This window comes from Camelina sativa, chromosome 17, assembly GCF_000633955.1.
Source record: "Camelina sativa cultivar DH55 chromosome 17, Cs, whole genome shotgun sequence".
Classification (NCBI taxonomy): domain Eukaryota; kingdom Viridiplantae; phylum Streptophyta; class Magnoliopsida; order Brassicales; family Brassicaceae; genus Camelina; species Camelina sativa.
Window position 1 is genome coordinate 6,378,658 of NC_025701.1, and position 20,767 is coordinate 6,399,424.

Below are 20,767 nucleotides of genomic sequence, written 5' to 3' on the forward strand. Positions count from 1 at the left end.
TGCCACTTGTCATATCTGTTCTATCAAGTACCAACCGTCCAGTGAAACAGAGAATTACAGAGAGACGCGTCGTCTTCCATGATGCTCTCAACGGTGACGGCGACGGCGGTTTCTCTGCCGGTTTTCAAATTGAAACGGCCGTTCAAAGTGGCAGCGGAGAAATTCCCGACGTTTTTGCCGAGCGATGTTGAGAGAATCAAAGACAAGTTTGCTCTGAAGCTCGCCGCCAGAATCGAGAGGCTTCCCGTATCTGTAAGTGACACCTTTACAACTATAAATCTTTTTCAAATCGGTTAAGTAAGATCCTTTCATGATGATTGAGAATTTTGAGCTTCTCATATTTTCTTAGCTGCAATTTAGTCATGTGACAGTTAAGTTGATTGACTTAACTTAGGTAAGCTTCACTGAAAAAAGTATTATGAGCAGTTGCGTGACACCGCTGACACGGAACGAGACAACAAGTCCTGTTGTGCTTCTGCATGGATTTGATAGGTACTAATTTGTTTGATCTTAATTCAGATTATGTGGTATCTTTTAAGTGTAAAACTCTTGTCAAACAGTTCTTGTTTAGAGTGGAGATACACTTATCCATTGCTTGAAGAGGCTGGTTTAGAAACATGGGCATTTGATATCCTTGGTTGGGGTTTTTCTGATTTAGGTTCTTTTCCCCCTCTCTTATCTTTTACTTCCTTTCCCTTTCTCTCTTACTCGCACTTATGCAATTTCCATGCTTCTCTCTTTAGGGAAACTTCCAACGTGTGATGTAACGTCTAAAAGAGAGCATTTTTACAAGGTTTGTAGTCATTTTCTTTACTTAATGTGGCTTTCATGTTAGTTGAGGGGAATTGATTTGGCTCTTCTTGTATGGGAACCATAGTTTTGGAAGACTCATATTAAAAGGCCTGTGGTTTTGGTTGGGCCTAGCCTCGGTGCTGCTGTTGCAATTGATATTGCAGTCAACCATCCAGAAGCGGTACTTGTAGAATCCTTAAGGAGCTTACATTATTTCTCATAAAGAAGTTTATTAGTAAACATGTTCAGAAGGTATTGACTATGAGAAGAAATTTATGAATGTATTAAGGTTGAGTCCTTGGTTTTAATGGACGCAAGCGTTTACGCTGAAGGTACTGGAGACTTGGCAACTTTACCCAAAGCAGCAGCTTATGCTGGGGTAAGTTCTCATCAACTTCTATACATAACAGTCCCCTGACTATGCTGGAGGATGATCCTCTTTGTAAAACTCTCAGCTATGTTAACTTTATGTTTTTTTGGGTATATGAATTTGGGATTTTAGGTATATCTACTGAAGAGTATTCCATTAAGGTTATACGTGAACTTCATTTGTTTCAATGGTATTACATTGGAAACAAGTTGGGACTGGACAAAGGTAAAGAAGCCTTACTAAGGAGTTCTTATTGGTAAACAAGGAACTAGCTCTCAATCTGTTTATATTTTTCTTCTCAATCTAGATTGGTCGCTTGCATTGTTTATATCCTTGGTGGGAAGATGCAACTGTTAGTTTTATGACTAGCGGAGGATACAACGTAACTTCTCTTATTAAAAAGGTACTTTCTTTTAAACCACTTCCTGTTCAATTAGATTTTGGAAAAGTTGAAACCAAGAATCTGTTGCAGGCTACTGAAAAGAATTATGTTCTGCAGGTTTCACAGAAGACACTGATACTATGGGGAGAGGATGACCAAATCATTAGCAACAAACTCGCTTGGGTTAGATTTTTCTTAACACTATATAACTATATTTAAAATGGTCTCTCTAGTTCTAAATCATTTCTTCTTCAATGCAGAGACTGCATGGAGAATTACCGAACGCTCGAGTGGCACAAATATCAGACTGTGGACATCTTCCCCACGTCGAAAAACCGGCTACTGTGGCTAAACTGATCACAGAGTTTGTTAGAGAGACTTGTTACAGGCAAGTGGTTGAAAGTATATCTTAGAGCCTTGGGGGGTTGGGAATTATTGAAGGTGTGTTTCTTACCAAAATCTAACTACTTAAATTGTATAGTTGATACTTCACTTCTTTCATTGTTGGTTGGTCTTTTTTTGAATAAATAAAACAAATCCCCCACACTTGGTGTACTCTATGATTGATCAAAATAAATTATTGCTGTATATAGTATTTTTTTTTTTACACAAGAAATGAGTTGGTAAGGTTGTTGTTGAGAGGTCTTCATCATAAAACTCATCACTTCCGAAATCGTTTGTTTCCATTCTCATCACTAAGATTTAATGTTCTGTTTTTCTTTCTTTACTCAAGATTCGATTAGAGCAACCTCTTTTACATAGATAGACGAAAGCCCAACAAACGCCTGAGCTTCATGTTCCCACTCATAATAGAATCAAAAGTGGATGTCTTTGTCTCTCTACACGTGGCCAAATCCCAACCTTACATCAGAATCCCATAGAAACGCTAGTAATGATGAGAAACAGTCTGAAAACAGAGGAGATGACCAAACTTGAAGCACCACTGCCTGGGTTGCCTGGGTTGAATACTCCTGTTGGACCAAACACCGGAGGAGTTCCCGGGAACGGAGTTCCTGGAAATGGATTAGTTCCATTGGACGGAGTAGTTCCGTTGGACGGAGTTGTTCCAGTTGGTGGAGTTGTTCCCGTTGGTGGTGTAGTTGATGGAGGTGATCTTGTAGAGGAGCTGTTATAAAATAGTAAGTAAAGTTCACGTTTTAATGTGAATGAGACAGCTTTTAAGTTAAATGGAAGTGATCATACAAACCTAGGGCTTGAAGGAAAGATGCAACCAGTACCCAAATCTGCAAAAAAAGAACATCATTTTAACATCACAACTTTATCATCCAAAGACTTAAGACTTTTAGGGGTGGTTGGTTGACTTTACTGGAAGGTGGGTTTGGATTGGTAGTGGCAGTGCCGGAGAAATTGCAGCTTCCAGGGACTTGAGCTGCGTTTTGGAAATAGCTATTAACAGCCCAATCACAGTGGCTTTTGATGGTGTTAGGTTGATAACAAGGAGCCTTGTCATGGATTGGATTACAATCTGCTAAGGTTCCACATGCATAGTCTATTGCTGTTTGAAGCTCTTTCTCTCCTATTCCATCTTTGCAGAGACAGTAAATTGCACCTAGAAAGAGATAGATATATATTTAGCTTTAGATTGAAATCTTTTAAATTATATTATAGAACCTATATGATAATAGATGTTTGTGAAAAGATCATTCCTTTACAGAAAGTTTGATTAAGGAAATAAGAAAATAAGAGTTAAATCATTAATAGAGAAGAAGAAGAAAGCTTTACTTGAAGATTTGGTGAAGGCCAAGAGAAGCAAGAGACCCAAAAACACGTTCATGATGATTAGTCCTAAGATCGGTGTTTAGGAGAACCACAAAAGAAAAACTTTGACCTTAGACCAAGAACTAAAAGATGATGGCTTTAGAGAGAGAGAGATGTACAGAAATTTAAGAGTATTAGAAAATGAAAGGTGGTTTAATAAAGAGATTGAAAGAAACAAAAAAAGAAAAACATTGTTAAAAAACCTTGTAAGTTAGTGTTTTGGTTCCAATATTCCAACGAGGATTTCTTTTGTATTGACTTGTACACTGAAATAAAATAAACCTTTTTCAAAAAATAAATATATTATTATATAATAGGTTGATTTTTATAACGTACAAAAGAAAGAGTTGAAGAATTGACATGTATCGACGAACATAATGCATTTACGTATGCAAGATATGCGTGCGGGGTCCTCTCTGTTTGTTGTTGCCAGAATAATGCATCTTTGGTAAATTATGTATTTAACGCATCTTTAGTTTAGCAATTTTTTTGATATGAGTCACGTTTTATGTGCAAAATAAAACAGTTTTGAAATTTACAATATTGATGAGTCAAAATATTCTGATGAAACGTTTCTAAATTCAATAATATAATTCTATTACTTTTAAAAGGGGTATGTACTTCTCTTGTTGTGTGTGTACACGACCGAAACGGTAATAGTTTTGGGTTTGAACACCGATTTTTGTTTGTTTAATGGTTTAAACTTTGAACTCAATTTAAGAATGGTTTTGACTAGTTAATGCATACGTAAAGCTTAATTTAATTAATGCATTACACACTTATTCATCAACCCCATTCACCATATTCATATGAGCTGGCTTAGAGACTCATAGCCATGTAATATGATATGGTTTGAAACTTATATATAGCAATTGGGGATGTAGCTCAAATGGTAGAGCGCTCGCTTTGCATGCGAGAGGCACGGGGTTCGATCCCCCGCATCTCCAAATACTTTTTTACCTTCTTTTTTATTTTATTTTAGTGAACACTAAATATTCTATTACCATACAAAGTCATAATGGTACTACTACACATCGCTGAAAACTATATTTTATTAACTGATGTTCTTCTATCAACTTTTTTTCTCTGTAGAACAATTGGTTTTGTTGCAGACTGCAGTAGATGAATTATGAATATATACGAGAGATCCTTTGGAAACAATTACAAAACGCAGAAAATAAAACTGAAAACAATAATGTGCAATAATGGATGAATGAAAGAAATTATATATAACTGCAAATTTGTTTGCAAAACAGAAGAGGAAGAAAATATGAAAAGAATGTTGTAATATGATGATGATAAATCTGCCCTATTAGTAGAAAATCTCAGTCTCCATTTCATCTTCTTGATATCGCTCCAGGATTTGCAAGTATCATCATTTGGATCTTCAAAGCAAAGTGAGACTCTGATTCCACAGAAAGACCGTAATGTATACAGATATAAAACATTTGTGTGTTCTTGAAATATCCAAAACTCAGAAATTTGTTGAAAAGAAGAGAGAGATCACCTATTAAAAAAATACTGTACTTAGTGTCGGATGGTGCAGAGAAGCAAAAAGTTTGACATCTTGCTTGTTTTGAGTTACTTCTTCAGGAAAGGTTTTTGACAAACGAGGAGCCGTTGGTCACTTCCGTCTTGAAGATCTATGACCCGTGCTTCCCAACGTACACGAGCAGCAAGTGTACGTGCCATCTCTATCACTCCAAGCTTATCGCTTAGCACAACCCATCCCTATCAATCATTCACGAAAGGCTAAGTTTCTCTCAGCTTATGAATTCCCTAATTAGGATCATATGAGAAATGGTGGGAAGTGTAGAAAATAACCTCAGGACGAAGAATCCGGTCCATTTCCAAGAACAAGTCCATTAGGCTGCACCGTTCTGAGCTAAGATGTGTGAGAAGTTCATTGGCATGTAGCATGTCATATGTTCGCGGATAAGTAGGGAATGGTTCACACCTGCATTAAAATGGCAAAGAAACATATGTTATAAGCCAAACGGAGGATCTAAGCAATGAAAAAGCATGCTCTGAGTCTTCTAGAGACACCTAAGGCAGATAAATGTGATTGTCTTTTATGGAATATGTAAATCCAAGAAAACAGACACTCACCAGTCATGTAAAACGCCGGCAAAACCTCGATCAAGTATAATAGGAAGCGTATTACGTGCCTTGACTGGGACAACATTCATCACCCAAACTGATTTCCCTTGTTTCAGTAAGGCGTGATTCAGATTCCCATAACGAGCATTCATGTCCATGGCATTGCGTATCATGTAAAAAGGTGGGACAGGATCTTCATCACCAGGTCTTTTGGGGTGGTCTGAGAATATCAAAGGTGTAAGCAAGGACCAATAGTTTTTAAGGGCTGATCTCCATACTTGTATATCCTCATCGAATTCTTCAGGTTTAATACCTATTGAAAGGAATTTATTCGGAGAAAGAACATTAATCGCAAAAAAGTATGAGCTATGAATACAAACAATGACTCGCCAAAATCAATAGTTACCATTAGCTGTAGACCTATTCTGAATAGGAATCCATCGTTTACTCTTGGTTCCACTTATACATGGAACAAGGGGTTGGTAATACGGAACACTATCATCATCTTTGCAAAGAGGTATAGAAGCTTCCGAGCTACAGCAAGCAGGAAAAATAAAGACATCAGTGTGACTGTGAGTGAAAAACCAAGCTTCAATACTCTGTTCTCATACTCACCGAGATGAATAACAATTAGAATCTGTTGTTTTCTGCCAAAGAAACGTCTCATCTTGCTGACCTGAGAGACTCCAACAGATTTTCTTAGATAACTCATCCACTCGTGTTGAGATACTTGTTTTTTTAGTGTCAGGAGAATTTCCCTGTGCTTTGCTTGTAGGGGATGTTAAAACAAAATAACCCCCGGGCTTGAGAACACGATCCACTTCCAAGAGTAGCATTGCATCTGCTTAAGGGCAGATAAATTGAAAGCATAACTCTGTAAGTTCCATTTCAAAAACCCAAATTCACAGATGTTAACCAAAATAAGTGAAAGACTATCATACCAGATAAATACCTTTTATATCCCAAGTAATCTCACATTGAGCACAGTGAACCATGTCAAATGATAAAGCTGGATATGGAAGCTGTTTCGAAAAGAAATTTCCAATCATCGCAGGAAGGCCTCTCTCTAGAGCTAACTGGACTTGGCTTCCAGTTGCCTCATACTCTGCTATACATATAGGCATCACTTTCAAAGACACTAGATGTGCACCAAAGCTACCAAATCCGCAACCGATGTCTAACACAGTCCGTATCTGCATGAAAAAGGAAGACAGCTTATAGGAGTTTCTGTTGAAAACAGAATTAACGATCAATGACAAGAGGAACTAGAGAAAGAAGGAACAACGTCTTACACCAGCTTGAGGAAACTCGGCATCGCTTCCTAATCCAATCATCTCAGCGATTTGAAAAGCGTAATCTTTGACCCCGTCAAAGAGCAAGCCATCTTCCGAGTGAAATGTAATTTGATTCTCTTCAAGCAACATGAGCCTAATGACAAGTATATTAAAACAGATTAAGATAGTACAACACTAGCTGCTGAAACTGCATAACAAAGCTATGGTGATCACAAATAGTACCTTTTAGTCATAGTTCCTGATGAAAGAAACTGATCTTTAGTAATCTTGACATTCCCAGTCCATATAATATCTCTACCAACAGGCCATCTAAGTGGTATCTTATAATCCTTGGGAGGACGAACTATACATCTTTCCTCTTCTCTTGCAAACCCACAATTCCGATCAGCAAGTACATTCTCTGTTACGTTATAACAAGGAACATAGTTTTCTCTCTCTTTACCACATAAAGGAAACTCTTTTAACCGATTAACCCCTAAGGAGAAAAACCTTAGATCTAGATAATCAATAGCTGCTTGCTCCTTAATCCTCCCATAGTTACTATAAACGTTATGTGGTGGCCCTCGCGTAGTTGAAGAAGAGTCATCATCAGAGTTTGGTACTAAAATGGTAATGAGAGCAATAACACCAAGGATCAAGAATAGTAAACCGCTGATCCGTGGTCTAAGACCAAAAACTGAGGCCAGCTTCATGGTCAGCTTTTATCTACACTATACAACCAAGATTTCTCAAATCCAACTAACATCATATAGACCTAATCAAGCCATAAAGGATTCACATTTATAGGCAACATTTGATTGACTCACGTTGAATCCATACCCTCAAACCTCAAAAAGAATAAAAATCCAAATCAGGAAAGAGCATCAGTCACAGTACTAAATGCCAAATTCAGAACCAATACATAACAAAATCTTGGTTAGATTCCAGATGTAGGCCAATTACGGAAACGTAACAACCTGCAACCAAATTTTCTCAGATCAAATTTTGTTTTCCTTAAAAAAGGGAGGGAGATATAAAGTTTGTACCTTTTTACAAGAATTTATTGTTTCTAGATCATAAACGAAATGAGGCAGGCAGGCAGGAACAACGAACCTCGTAATTTTTTCTAATGAGATCTCGACGAGGACAACAAAATCAAATAAGCCTGAACCAACGAATCGAAGACGACGACGTCAAGAAAAGGGTTTTGAGAAGCAGAGTGAGTGTGAATGGGGGTTGAAAAGAGAAATTTTCTTAAGAATTGGACGAAAACAATGGCGAAAACGAAGTAACCAGACAACCAGTCTGTGACTGACTGATGTGATATGATTAGAGAAGAGTGTACTGTAAAGCTTTTTTTCTTGCTCTGCGTCTGTCTGTACTTAATAGTTAAAATATGGAAAAAAGATGGCTAGCTACCTGAAATATTGGAGAATGCATGGTCATACATGCCAAGTATAATATTGTATCATCAACTATACGAAGTATATGTATTGCATGGCCACATGCATGAACTATATGACGTTATGTGGTCAACACCATAAACATACAATCCGGTACACCGGTCGAATGATTCCGGCAAAGACCGGCATTGACTCCGGCGTTGACTAACATTGACAAAAAAAAATTGTATTTTAATATTTTCTATTAAAAAACAAAATCATAAATTATTATATTAAATTATATATGGGTTTTCATGATTAGAAAACACATTCTATTCAATATCTAATTATTTCTATATCTCTAATGTATTCATTCTTATAATTAGTTACTTTTATTTTTGAAGCTAAACTAATAGTTAAATAAAATTATTAATAATTATTTTCAAGAAATATATATATATATATATATATATAACATATGTAATTATTAATGATTTTATATATATAAATCTCTGATCATCATATTATTTAAAATTTTAAATACTACAAGAATCAATAAAATCAAATTCAACTATTTTCATTAGAAAATAATATGCAAAAGATTTGAGTATATGACTCTTTACTTTAAAATTTGCATGGTAAAGAGTATACAAAATTTTAGATACTCTTTGGTATAAAAAAAATTTACATACTCCTAATAACATGTAAACAATAACAAAAAAATTAACACTATTTACTTTTAATAGATAAAATATAATGATACATAATTATTTTCAATATATAATATAAGGGCATTTGCAAAAATCCTCTTATTCTATATCCTTTTGCAAACATATCCTAAAATCAAGATAAAATCTATTAATATCTTGAAAATAATTATTAATTATTTTTATTTAACTATTATTTTAGCTTTAAAAAAAAATTAATTAATTATAAGAATAAATACATTAGAGATACCTAAGATATTTAGATATTGAATAGAATGTTTTCTAATCATGAAAATTCATAAATAATTTAATATAGTAATTTATTATTTTGTTTTTTCATAGAAAAAAATTAAAATACAATTTTTTTTGGTCAATGTTGGTCAACGCCGGAGTCAACGTTGGTCTTAGCCGGAATTATTCGACCGGTGTACCGGATTGTATGTCTATGGTGTTGACCACATAACGTCATATAGTTCATGCATGTGGTCATGCAATACATATACTTCGTGTAGTTGAGGATACAATATTATAATTGGTATGTGTGACCATGCATTCTCCAATACTTCGTGTAGTTAGCCATCTTTTTTCCTTCTCTGTTTTATTTCCTGAACTATATATCCTCCTCCACATTTTTTTTTGGAAAAAAGATGGCTAGCTACATGAAGTATAGGTGAATACATGGCCACACATACCAACTATATTATTGTATACTCAACTACACGAAATATATGTATTACATGACCACATGCATGAACTATATGACGTCATGTGTTCAACACTATAGACATACAATCTGGTACACTGATTGATTAATTCCGGTGAAGACGGTGTTGACTCCGGCGTTGACCAAATTTTTTTCTAAAATTAAAAATAAAAATAAGAAATTATTATATTAAATCATTTATGGTTTGTATTAATTAAAAAATATTCTATTCAATATCTAAATATTTTTATATATTTCTTAAATATATCTTAAATGTAAAATAGAAAACCCAAACCTTAAAAAAAATTCTAAAAATTAATTTAACATATTGTAATTGTGTAAAAGAGGGTAAAAATGAAAATGTTCATATGTTAAAAGTAAATATTGTGAATTTTTTTGTTGTTGTTTATATGTTAATTCAATATCTAAAGATATTTTTAATATATTTCCTAAATATATCCTAAATGTAATATAGAGAACTCAAACCTTAAAAAAAATTTCTAAAAAATAATTTAACATATTGTAATTGTGTAAAAGAGAGTAAAAATGAAAATGTTCATATGTTAAAAGTAAATATTGTTAATTTTTTGTTGGTTATATGTTATTTTGAGTTTGTAAATTTTAAAGTAAAGAGTGTCTAAACTTTTTTATAACATTTACCATGCAAAATTTAGAGTAAAGAGTCATATACTCAATCTTTTGCATATTATTTTCTAATGAAAGTAGTTGAATTTGATTTTATTGATTTTGTAGTAATTAAATAATCTGATTATGAGAGATTTATATATATATACATATATATCTTGAAAATAATTATAAATTGTTTTTATATCTTAAAAAATAATTATAAATGATTTTTATTTAACTATTTACTTTAGCTTGAAAAATAAAAAGTAATTAATTATAAGAATGAATATATTAGAGATATATATAAAATATTTGGATATTGAATAGAAAATGTCTTTTAATCATGAAAACCCATAAATAATTTACTATAATAATTTTTTTTTTAATTTAGATTTTTTTAGTGTTGGTCAACGCCGGAGTCAACGTCGGTCTTCGCCGGAGTCAACTGACCGGTATACTAGATTATATGTCTATGATGTTGACTGCATAACATCATATAGTTCATACATGTGGTCATGTAATACATATACTTTGTGTAGTTGAGTATACAATACTATACTTGGCATGTGTGACCATGTATTCACCAATACTTCGTGTAGCTAGCTATCTTTTTTCCAACAGAGAATATGGCTGGCGGGATCAACTAGGAGAGACCAGTTTGTGAGATAAAACATCTCTTGAACAGCTATTATTACACAAGGAGACAAAAAAAAAAAAAATTAATTATAACATGGGGGGACAAAGATTTCTCCAAATAACATGTGTTAATAACAGACCAAGGTTTTAATATTTTTTTAAGCCATTATTAGGTGGTGGATTTGGCTTTGCGCTTGTAGTAGTGGAGGAATCGCATCTTTGAACTTGATCGGAGCTTGCTTGGCTATACTTGAGTTGAGGTACTAACATCATCAGGCTACCTTTGACAACTTTAAGTTAATCTTTAACAACAACAACAACAACAACAAATTGTTGTTAGTCAATTAGAATAATCAAATCAATGAATTCAATAAAAAGCCTATAGCTAGATGACAGAAAAAATTTCAATGATTGCAAGGTGCTATTGCTATATATATATATTCTCACGAAGCAACCAACGTCTCTGATTCTCATGAATATATACTGCTACGATGACTGAATCTTGGAATATTATTATAGTGATGACATCTAACACGAGGTGAACGATTTTCCAAATTTTCTAAACAATTTGGAAACTGTAGCTCTATTCCAATTTGGAGTGGCTCACATAGCTCTCTTATTATAATTCATAGTGTATCACATTAATTAAAATGGGGATGTAGCTCAAATGGTAGAGCGCTCGCTTTGCATGCGAGAGGCACGGGGTTCGATCCCCCGCATCTCCAAATTTTGACGTTCGATTCCATCTTTGACGCGTAATTTTTTTGGTTTGTGGGCTAAAGAGATAAAACAACTAGAGAACAAGGAGGCAGAGATGAAAAAAGCAGAGCTGACAAAAGGACGCAAAGCCTAGTCTCTTTTTCGTATATTCCACACTGCATGTGAGGTGAGTCCAATGTGTACGACAATCTCGCAAGAAAGAAAAATGGATCGTTACGTTCGATTGTCCAAAATTGCATTGTTTGGTAACAGCTTTCATCTGTATGATGATGAGGAGCAAGCTAAGTACTCTTGTTCCAGAACAAAAATTCATCCAGGCACACCAAGCGAATCATATCCATATAAGTAAGGATCATACATGTTTGCATTATTATAACACATCAATTTAGCCCCAAAATTTCATTGAAGAAACTACAAGGATGGAAACTTGACTTGAGTTAAGAAAATACAGAACCAAACTGTAAAAACGTTGTTTTACCCACAAATTTCAAGCGTCTTTTAACCTCCAAACTCTCTGTTCAAGTAATCCACAAAACGTCTCTTAGCACTTTCTGCATCAGTTGGTAATGGTGGCCCGCTTAAACTAGACTGACCCATCAATTTAACAAACGTTCTCCGAAGCCTCCTTAGCTCCGGTAGTCCAATAGGTCTACAGATCTCGATTGGAGGTAGTTCACTGCCAAGAGTAACTCTGCTTATAGCCCCACCAAGTGACTGTTGTTCCACAATCGCGTTAATGATCTCTTGTGTCGCTCTGTCCAACTCGTAAAGAGAATTCGCTTCTGAGAATCTAGCAGCCTGAGTGGCGATACTTGGTTGGAGAATCCTCACATCTTGCGTTCTGGAGTCAACAGTCTTGGTTAGATAAGTCACAGCCTCTGAAATCACAGGAGAGGATTTGTCTATTCCTTCTCGAGCAGGGTACAGCTCAAACAGAGGTGAATCCCACCTGTTTCTTCTCTCAGGTTTCTCGAATCTTCTCACCAGATCTTCGAATATACCATCATCATACGAAGCCTCACCTCTATCACTACGTTCTTTATTCCATTGCCTGCAATGAGCTTCATCCACATCACAGTAAACAACACAATACCTAATCCCAGCAGCACGTGCTATACACCAGAGCTCGTATCTGTAACCTTTGATACTGTTCAACGAATCAACAATAACAATATCGCCTCTTGAAACTGATCTATCAACATCTGACCTTAGCTTTCCTCTCAGATTCTTCTCTGCAGGCATGTTAGCATAGTTTTGGTTGCGGTCTAGATGAAACGAAGCCTCATCAATGATCCTAACACTCTGTTTCGTCTCTGACTCTCCCAGTGTTTCAGCTAAGGTTACTGCAGCTATTGACTTGCCACTACAAGGTTGCCCACAAATCACAACTAGCGCCATTGGCTTTTATCACACTACCTACAAAATGGAGTCAATATAAAACTTTAGATCCAATCATATACGCAACGACCCAGATTCACATATAACGGATTCAATCCTCCAGAACAAGTTAAAGCATCAAACTTTATAATATAGACTCCCAAAATTAACAATTCCGACGAAAAAATCAAGCTAAATCAAACATTACCAGAGCAAAATCGGGAGTGTTGTTCGAGAGGTTGAAGAAAGCAAAGAAGAGTGATGATGATGCTAATGGTCGCGTGAGAAATCTTAATTTGGGGATTTAGGGCTTATAAGATTAGAACCGGTTTAATTCGGTTGTTCCGGTTTTTAATAATGTGCCGACGTTACCGGTTAAGAAGATAGATACGAGCCGGATATGCCAACACAAGTTGCGAGGCACGTTGATGGTATACGGCGAGGATAATTTGGTAATTTCAAATTCTGTAAAGATTTAAATAAAGTACAGCTCATTCGAGGTTGTCTCGGTATCCGAATTAAAATCCGGGTTTCAAAATCGGGTTTTTCCCCCAATCGAAAAAAAAGCACGAATTTTTAACCCTAGCCGCATCCTAAAATTCCCCCAATTTGTTTTTTTTTTCCCCAACTTACAAAATTTTCTTCGATTTCTTTCTTCAGATCCCTTCCTTATACCAGATCGATCTTCAAATCAATTGTAATATCCTTTCTCCTCTTGATTTCTTCTTTCAATCGATGTCTGTTTTGTTATCATCGCTTTGTTTTGGTCAAATCTAGGGTTTGAGTCAGATCTAGATCTTGAAACAACAGATCTGATTAATTTTTGTTCTTTGATGTTGATTTCCTTCAATAGGTTTACCGGATCTGTTGTTAATTTCAGTTTCCCCCAATTTTTATTGTCCGATTTGAGGGTCTCGTAGATCTCGATGTTCTAGGGTTCGTCAGATCTGTCAATTAATTGAGGGCTTTTGTTTGTTTTCCTGATAATTAACCGATTCTTTGGTTATTGATTCTTGATTTGGTGATTTAATCCGTGAATTGAAATCTAGGGTTAGGGTTTTTTTTAATTTGGGGATTTTTTTTTAATTTACTCAAATTAAATTGGGGTTAATTTCTTTTATTATTTTGTACTCTAATTAAATTATTTTACTGGTGAAGTAGACTTATTGTTGTCACTTGTCACTTGTCAGTGTGAGTCTGTGGTTCTTATAGATAACCTTCACGCCAAGTAACTAAATGGCTTTGGTTCTTATTTTACAGTCTCAAAAATATGGGTTACAAGCGCACTTTTGATGGTGAGGATGTCCAAGAGCTCAACGTTAAGCATGCAAGACAGATTAGTTATTGCAATAAGCTGACCAAGCTAGATGAAGGAGTTCCATATCGTGTTTCACTGGACAAGTCAGGTCTCATAGGTAATAATCATATGCTTCTTGCAGAAGGGTTAACATGATAAAACCTAAGCAGCTGGCTTGATTATTATTGTTTGTCTTGGTTTATAAGCAGGAGATGATATAAGTGATCTCTATGGGTATAAATGTGAGGAGAATCTTGAGAAGGGTTTTCAGACCAATGCGCCTTTCTCTTGGATCACAACCGGTGTGTGTGAGGAAGATACTCAGTCGTCTGGAGCGACGACTCAGTCTACCCTTTCTCATGAATCTCCTGAGTCAGATATACCTTGGAGACCAGTTTGCTCGGAAGATGTTTATTGTTCTCCGATGTCTCCTAGAAAACAAGTTCCTGTCGGGCGTGATTACCAGGCGGTTATTCCTGAATGTGTCAAGGAAGAGGCAAGTCATCAGTCAGGTCAGGCTGTGATGGGGAAGTGCGTGATTCCAATGCCTGACTGTGAAACCGAGATTTGCAAAATTGGTAAAGGAAGACAGGAATGCATTTGCCTGGATAAAGGTTCCACCAGATGTGTGCAGCAGCATATCATGGAAAACAGGGAAGACTTGTTTGAAACTATTGGATACGACAGATGTCTGGACTTAGGTCTTTGTGAGATGGGGGAGGAAGTTGCCGGTAAACTAACTGAAGATGAGGAAGACCTATTTCACGAGGTTGTTTACTCCAATCCGGTTTCACTGGACAGGGATTTCTGGAAAAACCTAAAGTCTGCGTTTCCTTCGAGAACCATGAAGGAAATTGTGAGTTATTATTTCAATGTCTTTATCCTGCGAAGACGAGCTATCCAGAATCGTTCTAAAAGCCTGGATGTTGATAGTGATGATGACGAGTGGCAAGTAGAGTATGACAACACCTTTGATGGTGCTGAAACTCCATCAGATGATAAAGCCGAGAAAAGCCTCTCAAGAGACGACGAAGAAGAAGAAGAGGAAGAGGCTAATGTTAATGCAGATTCGAACATGTCCTTTGAATACCAGTCCAATGTAATCTACTCTCGATGTCCAGTTAGAAACAGAGAAGAATCCAACATTGGGAATTACTGGCGCCACTGCAATGATCTTGTGGATAATTCATATTCATTTGATCCTTGTGATTCGATACTACCAGATCATTGTTGGACTAAGAACATTGATCTGCTTCCAACTTCAAACATCATTGATGAGATCTTTGGTCAAGACCCGTGGGATGATTTTTCCAGAGGGAAGTAAATGAAGAACGATCTCAGTTCTCCATTATTTACTCTGCTCTTAAGTTCTGAATCTTGTGTATGTAAATGCATTATTTAAGAAAATCTCAAGTTGGAAGTTTCAGGGAGTCTTTGTATAGTTTATGACCCTTGAAGCTCTGTGTTTTTGATGCTTTAGGTTATTTTATTGCCTTTGTCAATCAGAATTAGATTTTGTTGTAAGAAGAAGAAAAAATCTTCAAACTGTTTAATAAACTAACTTTTTGTTCATATTCTTAATACAAATCTCACTCCCTGTACCTACTATTTCAGTAATCAACATCTGCAGTATTTTCTTGAACTAGAACGGACAGTATTAGAGATAAACCTCGTATCTGAAACAGAGTGTTTGGTTATTACTAACGGTCCCAAAATAGTGAGCAGCAGAAGACTGTGACGTGACGGTGGATCCTTCTCTGACGCGTCTCCATTCATCTCTAAATCCCTTCAACATTAAACAAACAGAGAGAGAATCAGAAACGACTCTTTTGATCCATTCTTGAATTACATATCTCTATCACAGGTGACATGTTTCTATTTTTGGATAGCCATTTTTCTTAATCAGAATATTTTCAGAGATTTCACAGGTAACCCATCAGATTCTTTCTCTTCCTGATTCGGAATTTTTCAATCTTTTTAACATTTTCATAACAAGTTCTTGATAATCTTTCATCAATCATCGTCATCGTTATTTCCTTGTTGAATAGATGTTTGGATTTTTGAAATCTCCGGGAAACAATAAGCTTCCCAATGAATCATCAAACAACAAAGGAGGAACAATCACTGCAGGAAGAAGGACTTCTTCAGAACCAATCCTTGTAACACCTGATTTCGACGATGACGACAAATACAAGAACGGTTTCCGCGATTCCGGTGGTCTGCAGAGCCAAACCACAGAGGAGTTAGAGAACTATGCGGTTTATAAAGCTGAAGAAACAACCAAAGGTGTTAACAATTGTCTTAAAATCGCTGAAGATATAAGGTCAGATGCTACAAGAACGCTCGAAATGTTGCATGACCAAGGTGAACAGATCAACAGGACTCATGAGATGGCTGTTGATATGGATAAAGATCTTAGCCGGGTATAGCTTTTGATCTTATTCTTCTTGTTACTATCTTTGATCTACAAAATGGTGAAATTATAGGTTATGTGTTTTATGGGGGTGTTGATGAAAATGTTTGTTAATTCAGGGAGAGAAGCTTTTGAACAACTTAGGAGGAATGTTTTCAAAGCCATGGAAACCAAAGAAGACTAAAACTATCTCAGGACCTATGATCACACCAGGTTTTAATCCTTCTTACAGAATCTATACCTAGTTATACAATGCATGCCATCTCAATCTTTATTGTTTTTAACGTTTCATAGCGCTTGATTCTTGATTGGATAAAATTATGTGTATGATGATCATGTTGTTACCTCATTAATAACTCATATCATCTCAATACTTATTGTTTTCACGCTTTAGGGCTCATGATTCTTGATCATAAGATGATCATCTTTGTTTGCTGTTTGAAGATTAGAGGAAAATACTCGATCCTTAACTAGTGAATAACTCGTATCATCTTGATTCTTGATTGGATTATATTATGTGTATGGTGGTCATGTTTAGTAGAGCTGTTGAACTTTTAGATAAACCGTCGAAGAAGGGTGAGAATCACAAGGAAGAGCGAGAGAAACTTGGTTTGGGTGGGAAAGGACGATCGAGCAGCCAACCTGCACTAGACCAACCAACAAACGCGTTGCAGAAAGTTGAGGTGTGTGTTCTTCATTTTTACAAATTTTGCAGATATCTTGAAGTGAAGGAAAGTTGTTAAAAATGTTATGTTTAAATGCAGCAAGAGAAGGCAAAGCAAGATGATGGACTTTCAGATTTGAGTGACATTTTGGGTGACCTTAAGAGCATGGCTGTTGATATGGGATCTGAGATCGACAAGTCAGATAACACACATACATATACTCAATACATTTTATGCTTTATGTTTTTAGAATACTTATTACTATTGTTGGTACCAAATTGCAGGCAAAACAAAGCTCTTGATCATCTCGGCGACGATGTTGATGAGCTTAACTCTCGTGTTAAAGGAGCTAATCAACGGGCACGTCATTTGCTTTCCAAATAAGCAACCCACCACCTTTCACAAACATTGATGTTCTTATATGTATATTATTACGTATCTTCTCTTTTTTTACTTTCACACATTTGAAATTTTATCTTCTTTGTTCATCCTTTGCTACAAAAATTGTCAATATTAACAACACATTTTGATTCATTTGTTTTTATTAATTTTACAGACAATATTATATCGAAGTGTTTAAACCTAATACAAACTGAATCGATCCATTCTAAATCAAACATTAAACTATCAAACTGAGAATAAAACCCCACCAAACTAATCCCATACTTCACAGTTGGTTTCAATTTGTTTCAAATATGCTTCAACCAGAAACCTTAAACTAAAACCGAACAGAAGCCTAGTTTAGTTGATTCGACTCTGCAGTTCCAAAGTGTTGTATTTATATATATTAACTCAAACAGTACATAATGTAATTACAGCAAAATCCCTTCAGTCTGTAACATCGTAGTGATACTCACAAATTCTTACAAATAATAAGCACAAGAAGACACTATCTAACAAGAATCAGTATTATTGTAGTGTACAAAAACTTATGTTCTCTTCCCAACACCGTGGTAAAAAAGAGATCCTATACAAATCATGCCCCCTAATTAGACTCAGTTCAATATTATGTCTCCTCGTTCTTGACTGGGATCCAACGGTTACCAGACGACGATTTCTTTCCCCGGGTGAAAAACCCGATAATGAACCCTAAAACCACACCCGCAACCATCAAGCCTGCTCCTTTGACATACCACAAGGTATTAGATTCGGATTTTCTCATCAGCGTAGCGGAAGCAGAAACGGCTTTAAGATTTGGGACTTTAGTACTCTCTTTACTCCCACTGATTACTTCCCCAGAAGCTAACATCTCAACAGTATCATGAACTTCGCCATCATGGTTACCCACAAATGAAACAGTGAGCTTTTCTTTGTTTGCAACTAAACGAGTGTATCCAAACTCACCCGTACGATACATTGACTGTTCAGGCTGAGGGAATATAGGAACATCTGGATGGTTTGGTCTCGGCTGCCAAATTGGTTGCCAATCTTGACCAGCCATACCAATCACAAGATGAACCGGGCTTCCTGGCCACTGTTTGCCGCAAGTATTGTTGCTTATCGGACAAAACCTTTCGTATCTATGAACATGTCCCCATAGAGCAAGCGTGACATTGTTGTCCACAAACAGCGGTTCCAAATGCTCAACCATCTTTTGCCTAATCATAGTGTCTCTAACCTCATTGCTCGTAGTGTACATCGGTCTGTGTCCTTGCACAACAACAAACGGCGTTTTCTCCCTGTTTACAGTCTCTAGATCTCGCTTTATAAATTCATACTGACTGCCTCCTTTAACAAAATTCGTCTCTGTGGAGATATACAGGAAATGAACAGATCCCATATCATAAGAATAATAAAGATTCCTCGTCGGAGGAGCTTTCGTTCCCGTGGGTTCTGAAGAGTTCCCAGGCATGTTGAACTTCAAACTATACGGCACACCACATTCACCACCACCATCAGTTCCATAAGTCGTAGCTGCCCAATCAGGCTTCCAAGGCTGAGCAGGGAAATCATACTCATGGTTACCAATGCAAACATGGTAAGCAACTTTGGAGGCAATAGGCTCAATCTGAGCAAAGAACTCATCCCATACCCACGAGTAACCACGAGCATAACTTATATCTCCAATGTGTGAAATAAAAGCTGGCTTGTCACCAAGAGCTTCAATATCACGGAGGATCCACTTCACCGTAGCTATACTCTCATCTTGTGTGCGGATAAATGTAGTGTAAGGCGTAGCACAACCCATATCTCCAAACATAAAAGCTACAGTTTCTTCTGAGTATAGATCTCTAGCAATAAAACTACGGATCTCACTCCATCCCTTAGATTCACTACCAACCTAATTCATAGAATCCATTAATCAAATCCTGTAATCTAAACATATATCTTCTAGAAGCTTTAGATTCGGATTTTGTTAATTACCTGATAATAGTACCTAACGCCATTGTTCAAATTCTTCATAACCGTATCGTAAATCCAACCAGGATCTCTCCACCCGACGGTTGAATTCGCCGGCGAATCACACATGTGTTCTCTCTCGTACCTCATCCCACGCGCCGCAGCGGAATTGCCTAACAGATCTTTCTCTTCTCCGTATCTCACGAAACGTTCCTCTCCATCTCCAGCTACAAACATGACACGCATCGTGTTAACCTTATCCGTGAACGACAAATGGATTTGTTCCGGCATGCCAACGCCGCCGGATCCGAAGCTCAGCTGCTCCGATTCAGCTAAAAGATGTTTGGTTCCCGGTAAAGGATTCTGATCATGATCCTGGTGTTTCATATCGATCTCTGATTCGCTCCATCTGAAGATCCGAAACGTGTAGTTCGATCGGAGATTTGTTAAAGGAAGAGAGATCGAACCGAATCCAGATTTCCAAGTGGAGGATTCGTTGAGGAACTTGTAACCGATGAAGTGATCGTTGGGAGACTCCGGCGGTGAATAGAGGCCTAACCAATCGAGATTTGATGGAGAATCGACGCCGGACCATTGGATCACGACGGAATCGCCAGATCGATTCAGAGCTCTGATGGAAATAGAAATTGTAGCTTTCGCATTAGCAGAGGAAACGAAGACGGAGATGAAAAGGAGGAGGACGAAGGAGAAATTGACGATCATTGCGACGGAGGAATGTAAGGAAGAATANTAAAGGAAGAGAGATCGAACCGAATCCGGATTTCCAAGTGGAGGATTCGTTGAGGAACTTGTAACCGATGAAGTGATCGTTGGGAGACTCCGGCGGTGAATAGAGGCCTAACCAATCGAGATTTGATGGAGAATCGACGCCGGACCATTGGATCACGACGGAATCGCCAGATCGATTCAGAGCTCTGATGGAAATAGAAATTGTAGCTTTCGCATTAGCAGAGGAAACGAAGACGGAGATGAAAAGGAGGAGGACGAAGGAGAAATTGACGATCATTGCGACGGAGGAATGTAAGGAAGAATAAATTGTTACCGGAGCAGAGCGCCGGAGATGAAAGTTTATATATAAACAGTGATAAATACGGCGGCGTTTTAGCGTTCCCTGTGATTTGTGGTGGTTAGCTATTTTCAAAAGTCAAAACCAATGGATGATGATCTATGACTTATCACCTT

At 36.7% G+C, this 20,767-nt stretch overlaps 7 protein-coding genes and 2 non-coding genes across 13 annotated transcripts; 5 read left to right on the plus strand and 4 right to left on the minus strand.

The window, feature by feature from the left end:
* On the plus strand, positions 40-2,132 carry LOC104755677 (uncharacterized hydrolase YugF-like). Its single transcript, XM_010478110.2, has 10 exons — positions 40-252; positions 395-492; positions 561-658; positions 744-793; positions 878-973; positions 1,082-1,171; positions 1,295-1,387; positions 1,470-1,565; positions 1,662-1,727; positions 1,805-2,132. The coding sequence occupies exons 1-10, from the start codon at positions 79-81 to the stop codon at positions 1,955-1,957; spliced, it is 1,014 nt and encodes a 337-aa protein (XP_010476412.1). The 5' UTR covers positions 40-78; the 3' UTR covers positions 1,958-2,132.
* On the minus strand, positions 2,241-3,497 carry LOC104755678 (PLASMODESMATA CALLOSE-BINDING PROTEIN 3-like). Its single transcript, XM_019238722.1, has 4 exons — positions 3,288-3,497; positions 2,872-3,114; positions 2,752-2,788; positions 2,241-2,670 (listed from the first exon to the last, which is right to left on the minus strand). The coding sequence occupies exons 1-4, from the start codon at positions 3,337-3,339 to the stop codon at positions 2,412-2,414; spliced, it is 591 nt and encodes a 196-aa protein (XP_019094267.1). The 5' UTR covers positions 3,340-3,497; the 3' UTR covers positions 2,241-2,411.
* TRNAA-UGC lies at positions 4,198-4,270 on the plus strand. The gene has a single exon. It is a non-coding gene; the product is annotated as a tRNA-Ala (tRNA).
* LOC104755679 (probable methyltransferase PMT4) lies at positions 4,443-8,062 on the minus strand. 3 transcript variants are annotated; one of them, XM_019238798.1, is made up of 11 exons: positions 7,744-8,062; positions 7,525-7,674; positions 6,941-7,428; positions 6,716-6,851; positions 6,376-6,616; positions 6,039-6,264; positions 5,830-5,957; positions 5,433-5,736; positions 5,148-5,280; positions 4,831-5,054; positions 4,443-4,728 (listed from the first exon to the last, which is right to left on the minus strand). In XM_019238798.1, exons 3-10 carry the CDS (start codon positions 7,408-7,410, stop codon positions 4,905-4,907), a joined length of 1,788 nt encoding a protein of 595 aa, XP_019094343.1. In that variant the 5' UTR covers positions 7,411-7,428; positions 7,525-7,674; positions 7,744-8,062; the 3' UTR covers positions 4,443-4,728; positions 4,831-4,904. The 3 variants fall into 3 exon arrangements, with proteins under 3 accessions (XP_019094343.1, XP_019094342.1, XP_010476413.1); XM_019238797.1 differs by having other exon boundaries at positions 6,941-7,674; positions 7,811-8,062; XM_010478111.1 differs by having other exon boundaries at positions 6,941-7,674.
* Positions 11,405-11,477, plus strand: TRNAA-UGC. Its single transcript has one exon. It is a non-coding gene; the product is annotated as a tRNA-Ala (tRNA).
* On the minus strand, positions 11,785-13,158 carry LOC104755680 (protein KTI12 homolog). The gene is made up of 2 exons (XM_010478113.2): positions 13,058-13,158; positions 11,785-12,888 (listed from the first exon to the last, which is right to left on the minus strand). Exon 2 carries the CDS (start codon positions 12,868-12,870, stop codon positions 11,971-11,973), a length of 900 nt encoding a protein of 299 aa, XP_010476415.1. The 5' UTR covers positions 12,871-12,888; positions 13,058-13,158; the 3' UTR covers positions 11,785-11,970.
* LOC104755681 lies at positions 13,367-15,720 on the plus strand. Its single transcript, XM_010478114.2, has 3 exons — positions 13,367-13,546; positions 14,110-14,264; positions 14,356-15,720. The coding sequence occupies exons 2-3, from the start codon at positions 14,120-14,122 to the stop codon at positions 15,468-15,470; spliced, it is 1,260 nt and encodes a 419-aa protein (XP_010476416.1). The 5' UTR covers positions 13,367-13,546; positions 14,110-14,119; the 3' UTR covers positions 15,471-15,720.
* Positions 15,856-17,662, plus strand: LOC104755682 (putative SNAP25 homologous protein SNAP30). Of its 2 annotated transcripts, XM_010478116.2 has the most exons (6): positions 15,856-16,074; positions 16,195-16,569; positions 16,679-16,772; positions 17,118-17,242; positions 17,324-17,421; positions 17,509-17,662. In XM_010478116.2, the coding sequence occupies exons 2-6, from the start codon at positions 16,195-16,197 to the stop codon at positions 17,606-17,608; spliced, it is 792 nt and encodes a 263-aa protein (XP_010476418.1). In that variant the 5' UTR covers positions 15,856-16,074; the 3' UTR covers positions 17,609-17,662. The 2 variants fall into 2 exon arrangements, with proteins under 2 accessions (XP_010476418.1, XP_010476417.1); XM_010478115.2 differs by lacking the exon at positions 15,856-16,074 and having other exon boundaries at positions 16,096-16,569.
* Positions 17,984-20,722, minus strand: LOC104755683 (probable inactive purple acid phosphatase 2). 2 transcript variants are annotated; one of them, XM_010478117.2, is made up of 3 exons: positions 20,329-20,722; positions 19,589-20,024; positions 17,984-19,505 (listed from the first exon to the last, which is right to left on the minus strand). In XM_010478117.2, the coding sequence occupies exons 1-3, from the start codon at positions 20,589-20,591 to the stop codon at positions 18,231-18,233; spliced, it is 1,974 nt and encodes a 657-aa protein (XP_010476419.1). In that variant the 5' UTR covers positions 20,592-20,722; the 3' UTR covers positions 17,984-18,230. The 2 variants fall into 2 exon arrangements, with proteins under 2 accessions (XP_010476419.1, XP_010476420.1); XM_010478118.2 differs by having other exon boundaries at positions 19,589-20,301; positions 20,606-20,720.